Below are 18434 nucleotides of genomic sequence, written 5' to 3'. Positions count from 1 at the left end.
AGATGAGTCAAATGAAAAGTTGATAAACACACACAAAATGCTGGAGGAACTCAGCAAGTTAGCCAGTACCTGTGAAAGGTTTAATTGATGCTGTATGACTTGCTGAGTTTCCCTAGCATTTTGCGTGCATTACTCCAGGTTCTGCATCTGCAGAATCTCTTGTGTTTAAGAAAAGGTGATGATCCTGATGCAGGGACTTTGCTGCCAACCAGTCCTTGCTTCACCTGCATTTGAAAGCGTTGTTGTAGGAGCTCACAATTAACATGTTCTCGGTTCCAAACCCTACCTACCTCGGCAGATGGTCCCATTGCCCACATAGCCAGGTTTGCAGGTACACAGATGGCCTCCCACAGTGTTAGTGCAAATTGCTGTCTCGTCACAGTTGTGGCGCCCACTTCCACATTCATCGTGCTCTGCAGGAGAGAAAGGATTCTGCTCAAATGCCATGAATGACAGCGCGGAAGGTCACATTAACAGGAGTCCAAGGAGGAGGAATCAAATGGGAAAGATCGCATTGTGTGCTGCTGGTTTGCTGAAGCCTGGTAATCTGTAGCAAGTGATTCACCATCAAATACAAAGTAGGTAAGTTTAGCTTTCGGCTTTATTTGTCATATGTACATCAAAATATACAATAAAATGTGCCGATGGACATCAAGTCAAATTTATTGTCATTTAACTATATACAAGTTTATAACCATATAATGTTTATAGAAATGAGACGACGTTTCTCCAAGCCAGGGTGTAAAGCACAGTAGTACACATAGCACGATAACTTATGAAAGCAAGGATAAAATCTACAAATGAATCACACATAAATAACAAACCAAAGTGCATAAATTAAATATTTATAAATGTATAAATGTACAAAGCAGATTAAGCCAGTGATACTTCAAATGCGATGCAGCAGGGAGTTCAGAAGCCTAACAGCCTGAGGGAAGGAACCGTTTCCCATCCTCACCATTCTTGTCCTTATGCTTTGGAGTCTCCAGCCTGACGACAGAAAGTCAAAGAGGATGCTGGATGGATGGCTGGGATCCTTAATAATACTACACATTGCTCCAGATAAATGTCCCCGATAGATGCTCGGGAGATTCTTATGATCCTCTCAGCTGTTCTCATTGTCCTTTGTAGGGACTTCCGGTCCGATGCTCAGCTGCTCCCATACCGGGTGGGGATGCAACTTGTCAGCACGCTCTCAATGTAAAATGCAACAAGCAACACAGTCCAAGGATTGCACTAGGAGCAGCCCGCAAGTGTCACCAAGGTTCTGACACCAACATAGCATGTCTGCAGCTCACAGCTCCTAAGCATATGTCTTTGGAATGTGGGAGGGGACTAGGGGACCCGGAGGAAACTCACATGGTAACAGGGAGAAGGGACAAACTCAGTGAGAATTGAACCCTATCTTGGGATCACTGGTGCTGTAAAGCAACACACATAAAGGTTGCTGGTGAACGCCGCAGGCCAGGCAGCATCTCTAGGAAGAGGTACGGTCGATGTTTCAGGCCGAGACCCTTCGTCAGGACTAACTGAAGGAAGAGATAGTCAGAGATTTGAAAGTGGGAGGGGGAGGGGGAGATCCGAAATGATAGGAGAAGACAGGAGGGGGAGGGATGGAGCCAAGAGCTGGACAGTTGATTGGCAAAAAGGATATGAGAGGATCATGGGACAGGAGGCCCAGGGAGAAAGAAAAGGGGGAGGATGAAGCCCAGAGGATGGGCAAGGGGTATAGTGAGAGGGACAGAGGGAGAAAAGGAATGTGTGTATATATATATAAATAAATAACGGATGGGATACGAGGGGGAGGTGGGGCATTAGCAGAAGTTTGAGAAGTCAATGTTCATTAGTGGAAACTGTAAAGTAATTGTGTTAACAAACTACACTACTGTCAAAACCATGATGGAATCCTCACTTTAAGTAGAGCTCCAGTAACTGAAGGAGTTAGCTAAAGTACCCTAAACTCCACCTTACATATTCACTCCTTCCATCACTGATGCACCAGCTTTCACGAACGAGCTTCAAACCACCAAAGCATCTTTGACTTGTCGCTATACAAGGTCAAGAGAACCCAGCCTCTGCTAAAACAGCAGTTCCCAACATACTATTCTGAATTGGAAACATGGTTCTCTTCTTTCACCATCCCTGATTTAAAAGCCTTGTTTATGCTTCTTAATATTTTTTATTATACTGTAAATAAAGTTTATGTTGAGAAAAAACCTTGTGTGTTTATCTAAATAATTGCATATTCTGTAGATTGTGTATATTGAACCAATGGCAAGATGTCAAAGGCATGATAAATACAATGATAAAGATTTCCGAGAAGTGACTTCCACTTCATACATTTCTCTGGTGAAGTGGATGATAAATGGTTGCCAGGGTAAACTTAAGGTCCTGGCTTTCTTTTCCCACCAACATTCGCTTTGATATTTTACACAATTTCATTTGATAGAGCAGACACACTGTCTCAACAACATGACTGAGTTCAGCTCCAGGATACAATAATTCAGAGGGTAGCTGTGATCTTAGATCATTGCTGTCAGAAGCTTTTCCTAAGCAATTTCTTAGTGCAATCGAGCAAGAAATCTTAACTGGAAGGGCACAATTTCTGCAGTGTCTTATTTGTTTTTCTCTAACTTAATTAAGGCCTTCATTTACAGGAAACAAATTACAATGTTTCACTGAATCCTTACAATGATATGCTGGGCCAATTTGGGAGATGTCTCTGCTCAACATTTTGCACATTGATACAGATTCTAATGATGTGTGTGCAAGTCATCTATTTTAACCCCCTCGTGACTTCTTGACATCACAGATCATCGAAAAAAAGCTGCACAAATGTGGAAACTTCTGTTTAATGAAGCTAAGAACTTAATTACTTTGTTCAGAAAAATAGGCAGCATGATCCATTTCAGGAGGCTTTTAATCCTGTGGAATTTTGCTTTTGGTTTTCACAGGAAGGAGGTACAGGACCCTCACCACCAGATCCCATTCCACCAGGTTCAGGAATAGTTATGAACCCTCAACATTCAGGATCTTGATCCGGGGGGATAACTTCAATCAATGCTATGCACCCCAACGCTGATCTGATTTCACAACCTACGGACTCACTTTCAAGGACTCTACAACTCATGCTCTTGATATTTATTGCTTGGTTATCTATTACTACTGTTTTGTTTTTTTTGGATTTGCACTCTTTGTTGTCTTTTGCAATTTGGTTGTTTGTCAGACTTTGTTGTGTGCAGTTTTTCATTGATGCCACTTTGTCTCTTTGTATTTACCGTGAATGCTCGCAAGATAACGAATCTCAGGGTTGGAGAATGTGACATATATGTACTTTGATAATAAATTAACTTTGACTTCCACCAGATGCCAGTTGTATAACTATGCCTACTGTAGAAGCTGAGATACTTCAACAGTTCCACCAACTTTTGTGATCTTACAACTCAACAACAAAGATTAAAATTCCTCATCACGTTCCCACTCCTTCAGGGTGCTGTAATCAAATTAAGGGAAATTTCAAAATATTCAAAGTTCAAAAGCTCAAAGTAAATTTTTTATCAATGTATGTATATGTCACCATACAATACCTTGAGATTTGTTTTCTTGTAGGCATTTGCAGGAAAAAGAAATACAATGGAACTTATGAAGAGCTATAACAAAGACTGACAAACAACCCAATGTGCAAAAGAAGGTAAATCATGCATGCAATTAATAAATAACTAAATAAGTTAAACTGAGCTGTAGAGTTCTTGAAATTGGGTCTATAAGTTGTGGAGAACTTCAGTGTTGTGGTAAGTGAATGCCGGTATCTAAATCAATCCATTTCTTTGTGTGTGTGCATGTGAGTTTGTGTATGTACCTACATGGGTGTGTCCATGTGTAAGAAAGGAAATGGGACAAGAGGAACTCTAGATGTTGGGGGGGAGAATACAGTATTTGGTCATTAACCTAAAATCACTGGAATGAAATGAATGGAGGTAAGTACAGATGACACCTCTTTTTTTCACATCTTAGTATTTTTCTTTTATTTTATTTAAAGATAGAGCACCGGACAGGCTCTTCCACACAGCACACCACACAGCAATCCACCTACTAACTGGTACGTCTTTGGACTGCGGAAGAAATCCGGAGCACAGGAGGAAACCCATACGGTTAATAGGGAGCACATAGAAACTCCTTACATATGGCGCTGGAATAGAAATCTGAACGCCAGATCTGCCCAATCTGTAATAGTGTCAAACTGACAGCTACGTTACTATGGTGCACAGTAATCAAAGGAAACTTGCAGCTACGTATTCCAGTGAATTCAAAGTATAAGTTTCCTATATTTGAGCATACAAAACTTGCATTCTCTATCAGAAACGCTGTTCTAATAAGTCCACTGAATAAATGTATAATTTCACCAACGGAACCATTAGGACTTACCACAGCTAGTATTCTATCACTATTCTTGAAATCCTAAATTTTATTTGAAACACATACTAATAAAATTTAATAGAGAAATTGTGAAGTTGAAAATGTAATACAGCACTTTATTAACTTCTTAGACCTGGATATAGTTTTGTTTATGTCCAAAAAGTGCTTCTACCACAAGGCTCAACTGAGATGCATTTAAAGGGAGGTTAAATGAGTACATGAGGGTGAAAGAATAAAGACTATCTTAATAAATTTGAGGTGGTTGGATGAAATATCTGTGGAAGTAAACTTAACGAGCCTCCTTATAAAATGTAAATGAAATAACACATCCTCAATACATGCAATTATGGACTCAAGTATGTTATAGCATAGCAAGTTGGCTACATGTTTAGAAGCACATCCAGATGGCCAGATAGGTAGCCATGAAATTGTTCAGTATATTCTCAAGACAAATGCTTATGGCCAGTCAAAACTCATTTATTTTTCACTTCGTCTTATCAGATTTGAAAAATGTCCAGGAATATTTTTGAAAACATAAACGCAACTTGACTTTGAAAAATTAACTTTATTTTATTTTATTCATTTTATTTAGTGAAACAGCATGGACTACACCCTCACGGCCCTTCGAGTCACACTGTCCCAGCCACTCTACAACCCCAATTAACCCCAACCTAATCAAGGCATAGTTTATATTGATCAATTAACCTACTTGATATGCGTTTCAACTGTTGAAGGAAACTGGAGCACCCAGAGAAAACCCACACATTCCGCGGAGGGGACTTACAGTGACTTCTTTTGGAACAGTGCCAGAAATTATCTCCAAACTCTGGAACGCCCCGAGTCGTAATAGCACGTGCTAACAGCTACGCTACTATAGCACCCAATTTGTTCCAAAGGTCGATCAATTGGGCATACTGGGCCTTGTCATTAAGAGACAGAGAGTCAAAGTAAAGTACAGGACAAAAGCAGGCCCTTCAGCCCATCTAGCCCATATAGAACCATTTACACTGTCTGGTCCCATCAACCTGCACCCAGAGCCTAGCCCTCCATAACCGTGCCATCCATGCACCAAACCAAATTCCATTTAAACGTTGAAATCAAGCTCACATGCACCACTTGTGCTAGCAAATCATTCCACATTCTCACGGCCCTCTGAGTGAAGAAGTTTCCCCTTATGTTCCCCTTGAACTTTTGATTTCTAGTTGTAGTCCCATCTAACCTCAGTGGGAAAAGCCTGCTTGCATTTACCCTATCTATACCCCTCATAATTTTGTATACCTCCATCAATTCTCCCCTCAATCTTCTACGTTCCAAGGAACAAAGTTCTATCCTATTCAATCTTTCCTTATTACTCAGTTCCTTCAGTCCCAGCAACATCGTTGTAAATTTTCTCTGCACTCTTTTAACCTTATTTACATATTTCTTGTAGGTAGGTGACCAAAACTGCACATGATACTCCAAATTAGCCCTCACCAATGACTTGTACAACTTCAACATAACATTCCATCTCCTGCCCTCAATACTTTGATTTATGAAGGCCAAAGTGCCTATCTACTTGTGTCACTACTTTCAATGAATTATGGACCTGTATTCCCAGATGCTTTCGTTCTACTAGTCTCCTTGGTGCCCTACTGTTCTCTGTGTAAGACCTACTGTAGTTGGTCCTACTGAAGTGCAACACCTCACACTTGCCTGTATTAAATTCTATCTGCTATATTTCAGCCCATTTTTCCAACTTGTCCAGATCCCACTGCAAGCTCTGATATCCTTACTCACTGTCCACTACACCCCAATCTTTGCGTGATCCACAAATTTGCTGATCCAATTAAATGGCTTTGTTTATTAGAGATTAGGGCATCACTAAGACCTCCATCATCAATGATCCATTGCCAATTATCAGAAACTCAGCTGTTCTTGTCTCAGATATGATAGCTACATGAGCTGGTCTGATACAGAGTATCTAGTTGTGAATGACTCATTCCTGAAACCCTAATGATTTCCCACCATCTGCAAGGCACAATCAGGAGGGTAATGGAATACCCTCCACTTGTCTGAATGCTTGCAACTACAAGAAGTCTGACACTATCCAGGACAAATTGATTCACTCTCCTTCAACCACTTTAAGCACTCACCTCTCCACCACCAACACACGGTGACAACAGGAGTATTATCTGCAGTTACTTATCTACAGCCTCCACCTCCAAGGAACTCCAGCCGGTAGATGCATGTCAGCATCACCACCTAAGAATTCCCCTTCTAGTCTCCCATTGTCATATTGCCAATATTTCCTCATCACTGGGCTGAATGCCAGCAGGAATACCAAAAGTGAAAGCAAATCAGCCTCAGAAAAGAAGAACGTCCCTTTAGACCAGAAATGAGGAGGAATTTCTTCAGCCAGAAGGCCGTGAATCTGCGGAATTTATTGCCACAGACCACTGTCGAGGACAAGTCATCGGGTATATTTAACATGGAGTTTGATAGGCACATTATTAGTAAGAGAGTTAAAGGTTACAGGGAAAAGACAAGAGAATGTGATTGAGTGGGTTAATAAATCAGCCATGGTGGACTAGTACAACAGACATCAATGCCTAATTCTGCTCTAAGTCTTATGGTCTTGTGATCTCAGGAAGAGCAGACTTGATGGGCCAAATGGCCTAATTTTGCTCCTGTGTCTTATGACCTTATGGTCTTATGAATCTTAGAACATCATGGGACTGCATCATCATCATCATCAGCAGCAGCAGCAGCAGCAGGACTGCAGACGTTCAAGAAAGTACCTCAGCACCCTTTTCGAAAAGGCAATTCAGGATGAGTCATGAATGCTGTCTTTGTTAGCAATGTCCTGAAAAAAATATTATGTCCAAACACAAAGGGAAGTTCTCTCTTCAAAGATTCCAGTGTGCTGAAAAATATGTTTTAATACAAGAGAGTCAGTGTATAGAAGTGAGAGTGACGAGTGAGAAAGAGGCTGGCGGGTGATAAGTAGGAACCGGATGAGAGGGGGACAATGATGGGTAGGTGGAACCAGCTTGGGGTGGGGTGGGGAAGATGGGGAAGATGGGATTCAGCCCATAATTCAATCATGGCTGATTGATTTTCCCTCTCAACCTAATTTTCCTGCCTTCTCCTCATAATCTTTGACACCCTTACTGTTCAAAAACCTAACAATCTTTGCTTTAAATGTATCTCCGCAGCTGTGTGTGGCTGCTACTGTGACACTTCCCTACACTGTATTCCTTTTGCCACCTTTTTGCCCATTTTCCTAATCTGTCCAAGTCCTACAGACTCCCTACTTCCCCAGCATTACCTGCCACTCCACCTATCCTTATGATGTCCACAAACCTGGACACAATGCCATCAATTCCATCATCCAGATCATTATATAACCTGTAAAGTTGCAGACCCAACACCAACCCCTACAGAACACTACTAGTCACTGACAGCCAACTAGAAATGGTCCCCTTAATTCTTATTCTTTTCCTTTTGCCAGTCAGCTAATCATCTGTTCCTGATACCACTGGCTCTTGTCTTGTAAAGCAGCCTCATGTGCAACACTGGTCAAAGGTCTTCTGAACATCCAAGTCAACAACATCTGCTGATTTTCCCTTGTCTATCTTAACTGCTATTTCCTCAAATATTTCCAACAGATTTTTCAGGCGAGATTTCCCCTTCAGGAAACCAAGCTGACTTTGACCTATCATGTCCCTTCAAGAACCCCTAAAACTCATCTTTAATAATGGACCCTAACATTTTATCAGCCATTGAAGTCAGGCTAAGAGGCCTATAATATCCTGTCTTTTGCCTCTTCCCTTTCTTAAAGAGTGGAGTGACACATTAGGGAAAATAACTTTATCTGTTTCCACCTGTCACCTCAAGCCCAGTCTAAACAATCCCTCTCACTCCTCCTCGCACCTGGGTTCATCTTTCCGTCATTCCCTCCCATCTTGTTTCACTAATCACCTACCTGCCTCTCTCTTACTCCTTTCTCTCACTTCTATATACTGGTGATCTTTCCTCTTAACATCCTCAGTTATGATGCAGGGTCTTCACCTGAAACGTTGACCATCTCTTTACCTCCATAGATGCTGCATGTTTTCTTTGTGCAATCAATTGACACTTTTCTCCACTTCCGAAGTGGCGCGTGGCCAAGTGGTTAAGGCCTTGGACCAGCGATCTGAAGGTCGTGAGTTCGAGCCCTAGCCGAGGCAGCGCGTTGTGTCCTTGAGCAAGGCACTTAACTGCACACTGCTCCAGTCCACCCAGCTGAAAATGGGTGCCGGCAAAATGCTGGGGGTTAACCTTGCGATAGACTGATGTCCTATCCAGGGGGGTGGGTGGGGGAGGGGGATTCTCGTACTCTCGGTCACTTCACGCCACGGAAACCGGCATAAGCACCGGCCTGATGAGCCTATAAGGCTCTGGACAGACTTTAACTTTAACTTAACTCCACTTTCATTCAGTTCAGCTTGATAAACTCTAACCTAAGTAAGCCTGATAATTATTACTTAAGTATCTATTTGAGGCTTCTATTTAAGGCTGCTCTGACTGTAACTTTCAGTAATTCTGTAGAGAGTAAAATTGTTCCACAAGAGAGTGATGATTAACAAATTTCACATCACATGCGGGTGATAAAATAGCTGATTCTGATGATCTAGAAAATCATACGATCTTACTTCAGTTATTAGTAGCCTGCGGAGTACCTGTCTGTACATGCAGGTTGGAAGCCTGTGTGTGTGAAGGGGTGAGAGGGTGTGAAAAGGGTTTGTTCTGCTGTAGTTTTCTCGTTCTGTTCTGTTGATGGGACTGCGTGAGTTGTTCCATGTTATGCACTCTGTTGGACATTAAACATTGTGGGCATGCTAGGTTGGTGCCAGAAGCGTGGCACAATTTACCAGCTGCCCCCAACACATCCTGGGGTGTGTTGGTTGTTAACGCAAATGACACATTTTACTCTATGTTTTAATATGCGTGTGGGCAGCACAGTCATGTAGTGGTTAGCACAACGCTTTGCGAGCCAGGTTCAATTCCTGCTGCTGTCTGCAAGGAGTTTGTACATTCTCCCCGTGACCATTTGGGTTTCCACTGGGTGATCCTGTTTCTGCGCACAATCCAAAGACATACCGATTGGCAGGTTAATTGGTCATTGTAAATTGTCCCATGATTAGGTTAGGGTTAAATCAGGGTTTCCAGGGCAGTGTGGGCCAAAGGGCCGGAAGGGCCTATTCGCGCAGTATCTCAATAAATAAATAAATAAATCTGAATCACATCTTTAATGAGCATAATGCCAACTGGACCTACATTTCTTTCAACTTTACGCTTGCGATGTTAAAATGCTTTGAATCACATTTTTCAGGGGGAAAATACAGCAATTTCTACTCCAAGTTGTTCATAAGCTTTTGTCTGAAAAAAGCCCAGTGATTTTCTTTGCTGATATACAAACACAATTACTGAGTTAATTTCTCAATTGACACAAATGATCAGTTGATCAACACTTCAAAACACACTGGTATATGTTTACATCAGAAAATAAAAGGTTTTTGTACTAATGCTGGAAAATTGTACAAAAGCTACAGCAATCCTTGGTCAAGAGTGACAAAGGACAATACAACAAAGACTTTCTAAATAAAAATCAAAGCTTAAATAGAATTTCAGAGAAACATTCCCGGCTGCACGTTTCTGACATCTTGATTTCCCAGGCTACCTTTCATGTTGGGTCTGTCCAAGTAAGATTACTCAGGCTTGTGCCAATTAGTGAATTATAGCTAGTCCCTCTTGCAGTTGTATTAAGATTGCAGAAACTTACTTCATTTGAGACTCATGCAAGCTGCAAAAATTACAAATAAAACTTTCATCACTTCTGCCAGCTTACCATTGAAGGTCATTTTTTCCATGTGAGTCAGCTCTCTTCTAACCCACTGTTATGCCTAGTGCACTAACAAATGATTAAACATTGCCGCGAGCAAAATAATACATTGTGGACTCCATTTCAAATCACAGGAACAAAGGAATCTCGGAAGGAATTTTTCACAGGTATTGACAAAAATCTTGGTGGACAATCTAAAAGTACTTTTGTACATGATACTAGTTATCAGAGGCATCTTACTTTTAGGTGAAGGATTTAGTAATCCGCAGTAGGGACCCACCCTTCCCTGAATGGTTTAGCTTCCAAAAGGGGATAAGAGAAAACATAAACACGAGTAATTCTGCAGATGCTGGAAATTCAAGCAACACACATCAAAGTTGCTGGTGAATCCCTCCCCCTCCTGTCTTCTCCTATCATTTTGGATCTCCCCCTCCTCCTCCCACTTTCAAATCTCTTACCAACTCTTCTTTCAGTTAGTCCTGACGAAGGGTCTCGGCCCAAAACGTCGACTGTACCTCTTCCTAGGGATGCTGCCTGGCCTGCTGTGTTCACCAGCAACTTTGATGTGTGTTAAGAGAAAACATAGTCAAGTGCGTTTCAATGGTATCCTTGTGCCAGTAACTTAAAACTATAAAAAAAATGGCATAAACAAATCAGACACACTGGTACCTTGTGTGATTAACTATCAATATTCGGAGATCAGAGTCAGATTGCTCATATGCTGCTGAATGGTGTGGAACGCTGCACTCCAAATAATCTGTTGTGACGTAGGAAAGAAAATTCAGTACACCTGCAAGCAGTACACAAGGCGCCGTAAATAGAAAGCCCTGGAAACTGCCAAACGCAGAACTCCTGGAGGAACTCCGCTTGGAACTCCAGTACAGTACTTACAGTGAGACAAGACAATGTAATCCATATTGACACTTCGTTTGCCAACACGTTAAGCTGTCTTAAACTCATGTTCAGGTCTCTGCACAGTCAAAGGTAGGTGAACTTGTGTGGAATTCATTGCCACAGATGACTGTGGAGGCCGAGTCATTGGGTGTATTTAAATCAGTGGTTGATTAGAAAGGGCACTTAAGGGGAGAAAGCAGGAAAAAATTGGGGTTGAGGGGGAAAATAATCAGCTTTGATGGAATGGTGGACACTATGGATCAAACTGTCTAATTCTGCTCCTATGTCTTATGGTCTTCTTCCTGTTCAGTGCTTGGTTATGCCCTTATATCTTTGATTGTGCAGAATAGGGCTATAGAGCTTCCCTATGTTGCAATGATTACTGAATCACTTATCTGTTTATACATGATGCTCATTGCAGTTAGTGTGCCAGCAGCTCTGTGGTGTGGCTTAACTTGTTCCCCAGCTCCTTCTCAAGCTGCTGCTTCTGACACAGCCCACTTCTCTTGTCTTGAACAAAAGTAGATATCCACAGACGATGGGTGATAAGAAAAGTCTTGCTAAGTGTCAACATCTCTGAAGATCTATCCTGGGCCCAACATATTGTGGCACTTATGAAGAAGCCAACCAGCAGCTATATTTCACTAGGAGTTTGAAGAGATCTGGTATGTCAACAAAGACTCCAGCAAAATATCTGCAGATGTACTGTGGAGATCATTCTAACTGTTTGCATGACCGTCTGGTATGGAGGGGACACTGCACAGGATCTGAAAAATCTGCTGAGTGTAAAAACTACAGCCAGTTCCATCAGATGCACAGCAACCCCCCCCCCCGCCCCCGCATCAAGGATATCTTAAAAAGGCAATGGCTCAAAAAGGTAGCATCCATCATTAAGGATCCCCACTACCCAGGACATGCCATCTTTTCATTACTATCATCAGAGAGGTGGTACAGGAGCCAGTAGACAGACACTCAATGTTTCAGGAACAGATTCATCCCCCTCACCTTCAGATTTCTGAAGAAACTATTACGTATTTCATACTTCAGTAATTTTGAGTAATATTGCAAATATATTGTTTATTATGTTGTTTAAATTTATATTTAAATCATTCATTATGGGTTATATGTAAAAGTACATGAATGGCATATGTCATCATTTCACCATGTCATAAATGTGCGCCTCGCTAAAAAGTAAAAACTAGAAATGTACACATTATTCCCGGTTCTGTGTTTTTCAATCAATTAGTTTTATATTTTAGAGTTACAAAACATAACACTGGCATCAAGTAAGTTTTAAAATGAAACTGAGACAACTACCTACCCGATGAAGCACGGCAGGCTGTAAAAGTTTTTAAAAAGGCGCAGCGTGCTTTCTCCACAAGAGAAGATGGTCGAGTCAAAGAAGTGGCAGAAAAATAACAAAATTTATGGGTTCATATGGGTATGGATGAATATAATAAGATATAGGAGCAGAAGCAGGCCATTCGGCCCATTGAGTCTGCTTCACCATTTGATCATGGCTGATCCATTTTTTCTCTCAGCCTCAATATCCTGCCTGCTCCCACCTCTCCTTACCTCATGTATCCCTTCATGCTTTGACCAATTAAGTATCTATCAACCTCTGCCTTAAATATGCATAAAGACTTGGCATCCGCAGATGCCTGTAGCAGTGAATTCCCCAGGTTCACCACTCTCTGGCTAAAGATATTCCTCCTCATATCTATTCTAAAAGGACACCCCTCTATTCTGCGGCTGTATCCTCTGGTCTTAGACTCTCCCACCATGGGAAATATCCCCTCCACATCTACTCTATCAAGAGCTTTCACCATTCGATATGTCAGCGGAATACACTTCACTAACACTGGATCAGAAGCTCTCCAATTCCCTCTTTGCATATCACAATGCAGCACACTCCACTGCCAACAAATCACCAGCTATGCTGTTCCTGGGTCATCCTTTGTGTTCACGCTTGGATCTGCTCAAACTCAATCTCAGAAGGTGTATGCGGGGAAACAGCTGAGACAAGTTGAGGGCTCCTCAAACAAGGAGGTTTGATGTTTCATTCCTGGCGAGGGACTACAGAGGTGATCAAAAGTGGGTGTATCGAAAGATTAAGGACAAAACTGGCCCACCATCCTGCGCAGTGGAGATTGCATCTGATGTCATCAGGAGATGACACATCAGTCAGTTCAGGAGAGCAGAATCAGCTGTTAGAGAAGAGAAGTGCTCAGAGCTGTCCATATCACTTCCTGCAGGCCCATTATCAATGCTCACAATTGCCACGGAGGAGGCCCCAGAACCTGAGATGGTTTCACAGCCACAAGTCCAACCTGCTGAACAGAGTAACCACCCCCCCACCCCCGTCAGGAAAGACGTTATCCCACAAGAGTGAGAAATCCTCTACAGTGATTACGCCTTTAGGTCTGAATGGGACAGTTTAAAATTTACTATGCTGGTGATGTCTATATAGTGTAGTAGTTGTATTACATAGTGTACCGTAAATATATTGTTTGATAAAGCATACTTTGTTTGTTTAAATAATTCATTATGGATTATATGTAGAATTCCATGAATGGCTTACATCATTACACCACCATGTCGTAAATGCACACCTTGCTAAAAAGTAAAAGCTAGATGTGTACATATTATTCCAAAGTCCAGGTTTTTCTTTTGGTTAGTTTTATGTTTTGAAGTTACAAAACATATCAACAATGAACCCATGAACACCACTTCACTATCTTTGTTCTCCTTTTGCGCTACTGACTTGTTTTTATACACATTTCTTATTGTAGTTTATGGTATATTTTACGTATTGCACGGTACCACTGCAGCTGCAGAACAACGTTTTCCACTGATAATAAACCTGATTCTGATTCTTGCTGGTGTGATTCCCTGCAGCATGTCACTCAGACAAATTTTGGTTTCTTAATCTGCTCAACTCAATATGTACGAATTTACATATTAAGGATAATCTCTCTGCAAAGGCAAGATGTTGTCTTCACAAGAGCTGCTGTATGTGCTGTCATTTCTATTAATGTAGCTTCTATGTGCAATCTATTTCTGATGCACTTTTTCCTGATTGTGAAAAGGAAACTGTCATTGAGACAAATGGTACAGAGACCTACTCGATGTTCGTGCTGATAATCATTTGTATCTCTGTTACTTAGATTAAAGATGAAGATTAAAGTCTTTTATTTCAAATTTGTGGTGCTAGGCATGCTGTATTTCATATACAATAACGATTGAACATCCATGAATAAATCTTATTTTCTTTGCTCACGAGACGTGTATGCCAATGGTTGGACAACTATTCCCTACTTTCCCATCCCTAATTGCCCCTGAACCAAGCTGCTGGCCTGATGGTTTCAACGGACAGCTAAGTATCAACCAGATGCTGTTGTTCTGGGCTCACATATAAACCGGACTGGTCAAAAGGAAGAAATGAACCATTTAGGAATATTGCAATCCAACAAACTTAATAAACACACACAAAAAGCTGGAGAAACTCAGCAAGTGAGGCAGCATCTATGGGAGGGAGTAAACAGTCAACAGTTAATGGAAGATCCTACAAAAAGTAGTTGACATAACCCAGTCCACTACAGGAAAGCCGTCCCCATCATTGAGCACATCTATATGGAGCACTACCACAAGAAAGCAGCATCCATTGTCAGGGACCCCAACCATCCAGGCCATCCAGCTCTTCTCACAGCTGCCATTGGGAAGGAGGAGGAGATAGACCAGTCTCAGATCCCACACCACCTGGTTCAGGGACAGTTATTATGGTCACCTCACTACATGAAGGACGTGGAAACCATAGAAAGGGTGCAGAGGAGATTTACGAGGATGTTGCCTGGATTGGAGAGCATGCCTTATGAGAATAGGTTGAGTGAACTCAGCCTTTTCTCCTCGGAGCGACGGAGGATGAGAGGTGACCTGATAGAGGTGTACAAGATAATGAGAGCCATTGATCATGTGGTTTCTCCCCAGAGCTGAAATAGCTAACATGAGAAGACATAGTTTTAAGGTGCTTGGAAGTAGGTACAGAGGAGATGTCAGGGGTAAGTTTTTTTTTACGCAGAGAGTGGTGAGTGCGTGGAATGGGCTGCCAGCAGTGGTGGTGGAGGCGGAAATAGGGTCTTTTACGAGACTCCTGGATGGCTACATAGAGCTTAGAAAAATAGAGGGCAATGGGTAAAGCCTAGGTGGTTCTAAGGTAGGGATATGTTCAGCACAGCTTTGTAGGCCGAAGGGCCTGTACTATGCTGTAGGTTTTCTATGTTTCTATGTTTTTCTATGACTTTACATCTGTTGTTCTCAGTATTATTTGTTTACTTTTTTTTGTATTTGCACAGATTGTTGTCATTTGCACATTGGTTGTTTGTCAGTTTATGTGTGTGGCATTTCATTCATTCTATTGTATTTCTTTGTTCTGCTGTGTATGCCTGAAAGAAAATGAATCTCCGAGTAGTATATGGTGACATAATTGTACTTTAAATAAATACATACCGGCTCGTAGGTTAATTAGTCATTGTAAATTGTCCTGTGATTAGCCTGGGATTAAATGGGGGGTTGCTGGGCAGTGCGGCCCATTGGGCCAGAAGGGTTTATTCCATGCTGTGTCTCAATAAATAAACTATATAAATGTTACAGATTGGGACAGCTTATTTAAAGAAGCAGCAGAAATACAATGATCTGAATTTCTGCAGTACAGAATTCCACACACTGCTTTTTGAATTGTCGCCTCTTTGGCTGCTGTTCATCAGCTTTTCCTCCTTTTGTAGATTGGTGATTATAATTCTATTCTGTCCATTTGAGAGGCACGAGGGGATAGGTTGACGCTGCAGGCTTTTCACAGTTAATTAACATTAAATGCACATTCTGAAATAAAGGCAGAAAATACCATTTAAAATGAATGACAGTCAAATCCATAGATTATATCATCACCTCGATGCATCTGGAAAGAAGCGCAAGAAATAAATGAGTTTCGTATGATTAAAGAAAAACAGTCTCTCTCTGCAGTGAATCATTTCACATGTAGATTAGAAACCATCAGAAAAGCTGTGAATTTACATTTATCACCTAAAAGCACACTACAAATAGTCATATGGGCTTCTTTTCAGTTGGGAGAACTGAGTTCATACATTCAGACACAATCACAATTGCCAGACAGGGACTGTCTTTAGATAATGACTGAAGACTGGCTGGATTCCTCTCACCAGTGCTAATGTTAAATCACAAATAATTAGCAGTTCATACTAAGACCATAGATACTTGGTAAATTGGAGCACCAGAATTCTACGGATCTGCTTCGTACAAAACAGCCTTGAATGGTAAAATGAGCTGGCTGGCAGAAATCCACAGAATAAAACTCTGACACAATAATATGGCATTTTGTTTCCATAAGAATCATTTGCTGTCAATTGGACACTGTAAATCATGTTAAAGTTTGAAGCTGCTGACAGTTTATTGTTCAGGAATAATAAATCCGGTTGCCATTTGTAGATGCAAACAAATGTCAGCATTTGGAAATTAGGTTAGGGACAGGATGTCTGGGAACAAACTCAATTGTCCCGGGCAAGTTCTTTGTATCTACTACACACAGATGCATGGTGACAGAAATACGATTAGCTTAACCAGCCCTTCAGTGAAGCAAAAAAAAAACTTGTTGTTTACAAAACTGAACCCTAGCCATGCGCAGTCCAGTGGGCTTGCAGTGTGAATGAGCAGTTATTGTCTTCTTGCTGAGTTTCTCCTGATTGTTTTTATACACTGTCATCATTATGTGCCGTGTTGTATGACGTGGACAATATAACCATGATTGTTCTTGGCAAATTCTACAGAAGTGTTTTGCCATTGCCTTCTTCTGGGCAGTGTCTTTACAAGACAAGTGACCCTAGCCATTACTAATACTCTTCAGAGCCTGGTGTCAGTGGTCACATAGGCAGGCCTTGTCATGTGCACCAACTGCTCATACGACCATCCACCACCCGATACCATGACTTCCCATGAACTTGATCGGGGTGGCGGGGGAGGCTAAGCAGGTGCTACACCTTGCCCAAGGATGACTTGCACCTCCTTTGGCAGAGATATATCTTCACCCTGCTCCCCAATTACATACTGCATATAAACTATATAAACTATAAATACTGTTTGCAGGTACAGTGCCTATAAAAAGTATTCAGCCCCCTCCCCCGGAAGTTTTCATATTTTATTGTTTTACAACATTGAATCACAGTAGATTTAATTTGCCCTTTTTGACAATGGTCAACAGAAAAAGAGTCTTTCGTATCAAAGTGAAAACAGACCTCTACAAAATTATCAAATTATCTGAATTATTTACAAATATATAACACAAAATTATTGATTGCATTAGTATTCACCCCCTTCAAGTCAGTAGATGCACCTTTGGCAGCAATTACAGTCTTGAGTCTGTTTTTGGTTTTTGCACATCTGGACACCGTAATTTTTCCCCATCCTTCTTTACAAAACTGCTCAAACTCTGTCAGGTTGCGTGGCGATCGTGAGTGAGGAGCCCTTTTCAAGTGCAGCCACAAATTCTTAATTGGATTGAGATCCGGACTCTGACTTGGCCACTCCAGGACATTAACTTTGGTGTTTTTAAGCCATTCCTGTGTAGCTTTGGCTTTATGCTTGGAGTCATTGTCTTGCTGGAAAACAAATCTTCTCCCAAGATGCAGTTGTCTTGCAGACTGCTTCATTTTTCCTCCAGGATTTCCATGTATTTTGCTACATTTGTTTTACTGTCTACTTTCGCAAGCCTTCCAGGGTCTGCTGCAGTGAAACATCCCCATAGCAGTATGCAGCCACCACCATGCTTCATGGTAGGGACGGTGTGTTTATAATGATGTGCGGTGTTTGGCTTCCGCCAAAAGTAGTGTTTAGTCTGATGACCAAAAAGCTCAATTTTGGGGTTGGTACCTTCTTCCAGCTGACTTCAGAGTCTCCCACATGCCCTCTGGCAAACTCTATCTGAGATTTTATATGAGTTTTTATCAACAGTGGCTTTCTCTTTGCCACTCTCCCATAAAAATGTGACTGGTGGAGCACCTGGGCAACAGTTGTTGTATGCGCAGTCCCTCCCATTTCAGCCACTGAAGCTTGTAACTTCTCCAGAGTTGTCATCGGTCTCTTGGTGGCCTCTCTCACTAGTCCCCTTCTTGCATGGTCACTCAGATTTTAAGGATGGCCTGCTCTAGGCAGATTTACAGATGTTCCATATTTTTTCCATTTCTTGATGATT

General features: G+C 41.5%; 1 protein-coding gene across 8 annotated transcripts in view; it reads right to left on the bottom strand.

Moving 5' to 3' along the window:
- The window catches only part of LOC134353612 (protein kinase C-binding protein NELL1-like), a 1036586-nt gene that overhangs the window by 395446 nt on the left and 622706 nt on the right, over nucleotides 1-18434 (bottom strand). For 6 of the 8 annotated variants that reach the window (XM_063061731.1, XM_063061736.1, XM_063061735.1 and 3 more), the window contains one exon: nucleotides 291-413. The exons of the other annotated variants lie outside the window; for them this stretch is intronic. In XM_063061731.1, coding sequence (XP_062917801.1) covers nucleotides 291-413 — 123 coding nt within the window. The remainder of the gene's footprint in view (nucleotides 1-290; nucleotides 414-18434) is intronic. 8 annotated transcript variants of the gene reach the window in all.

The sequence above is a fragment of the Mobula hypostoma genome, chromosome 11 (assembly GCF_963921235.1).
Source record: "Mobula hypostoma chromosome 11, sMobHyp1.1, whole genome shotgun sequence".
In the NCBI taxonomy this organism is placed as follows: domain Eukaryota; kingdom Metazoa; phylum Chordata; class Chondrichthyes; order Myliobatiformes; family Myliobatidae; genus Mobula; species Mobula hypostoma.
The sequence above is the reverse complement of the archived record's forward strand: the minus strand, read 5'-3'. Positions and strand labels throughout refer to the sequence as shown.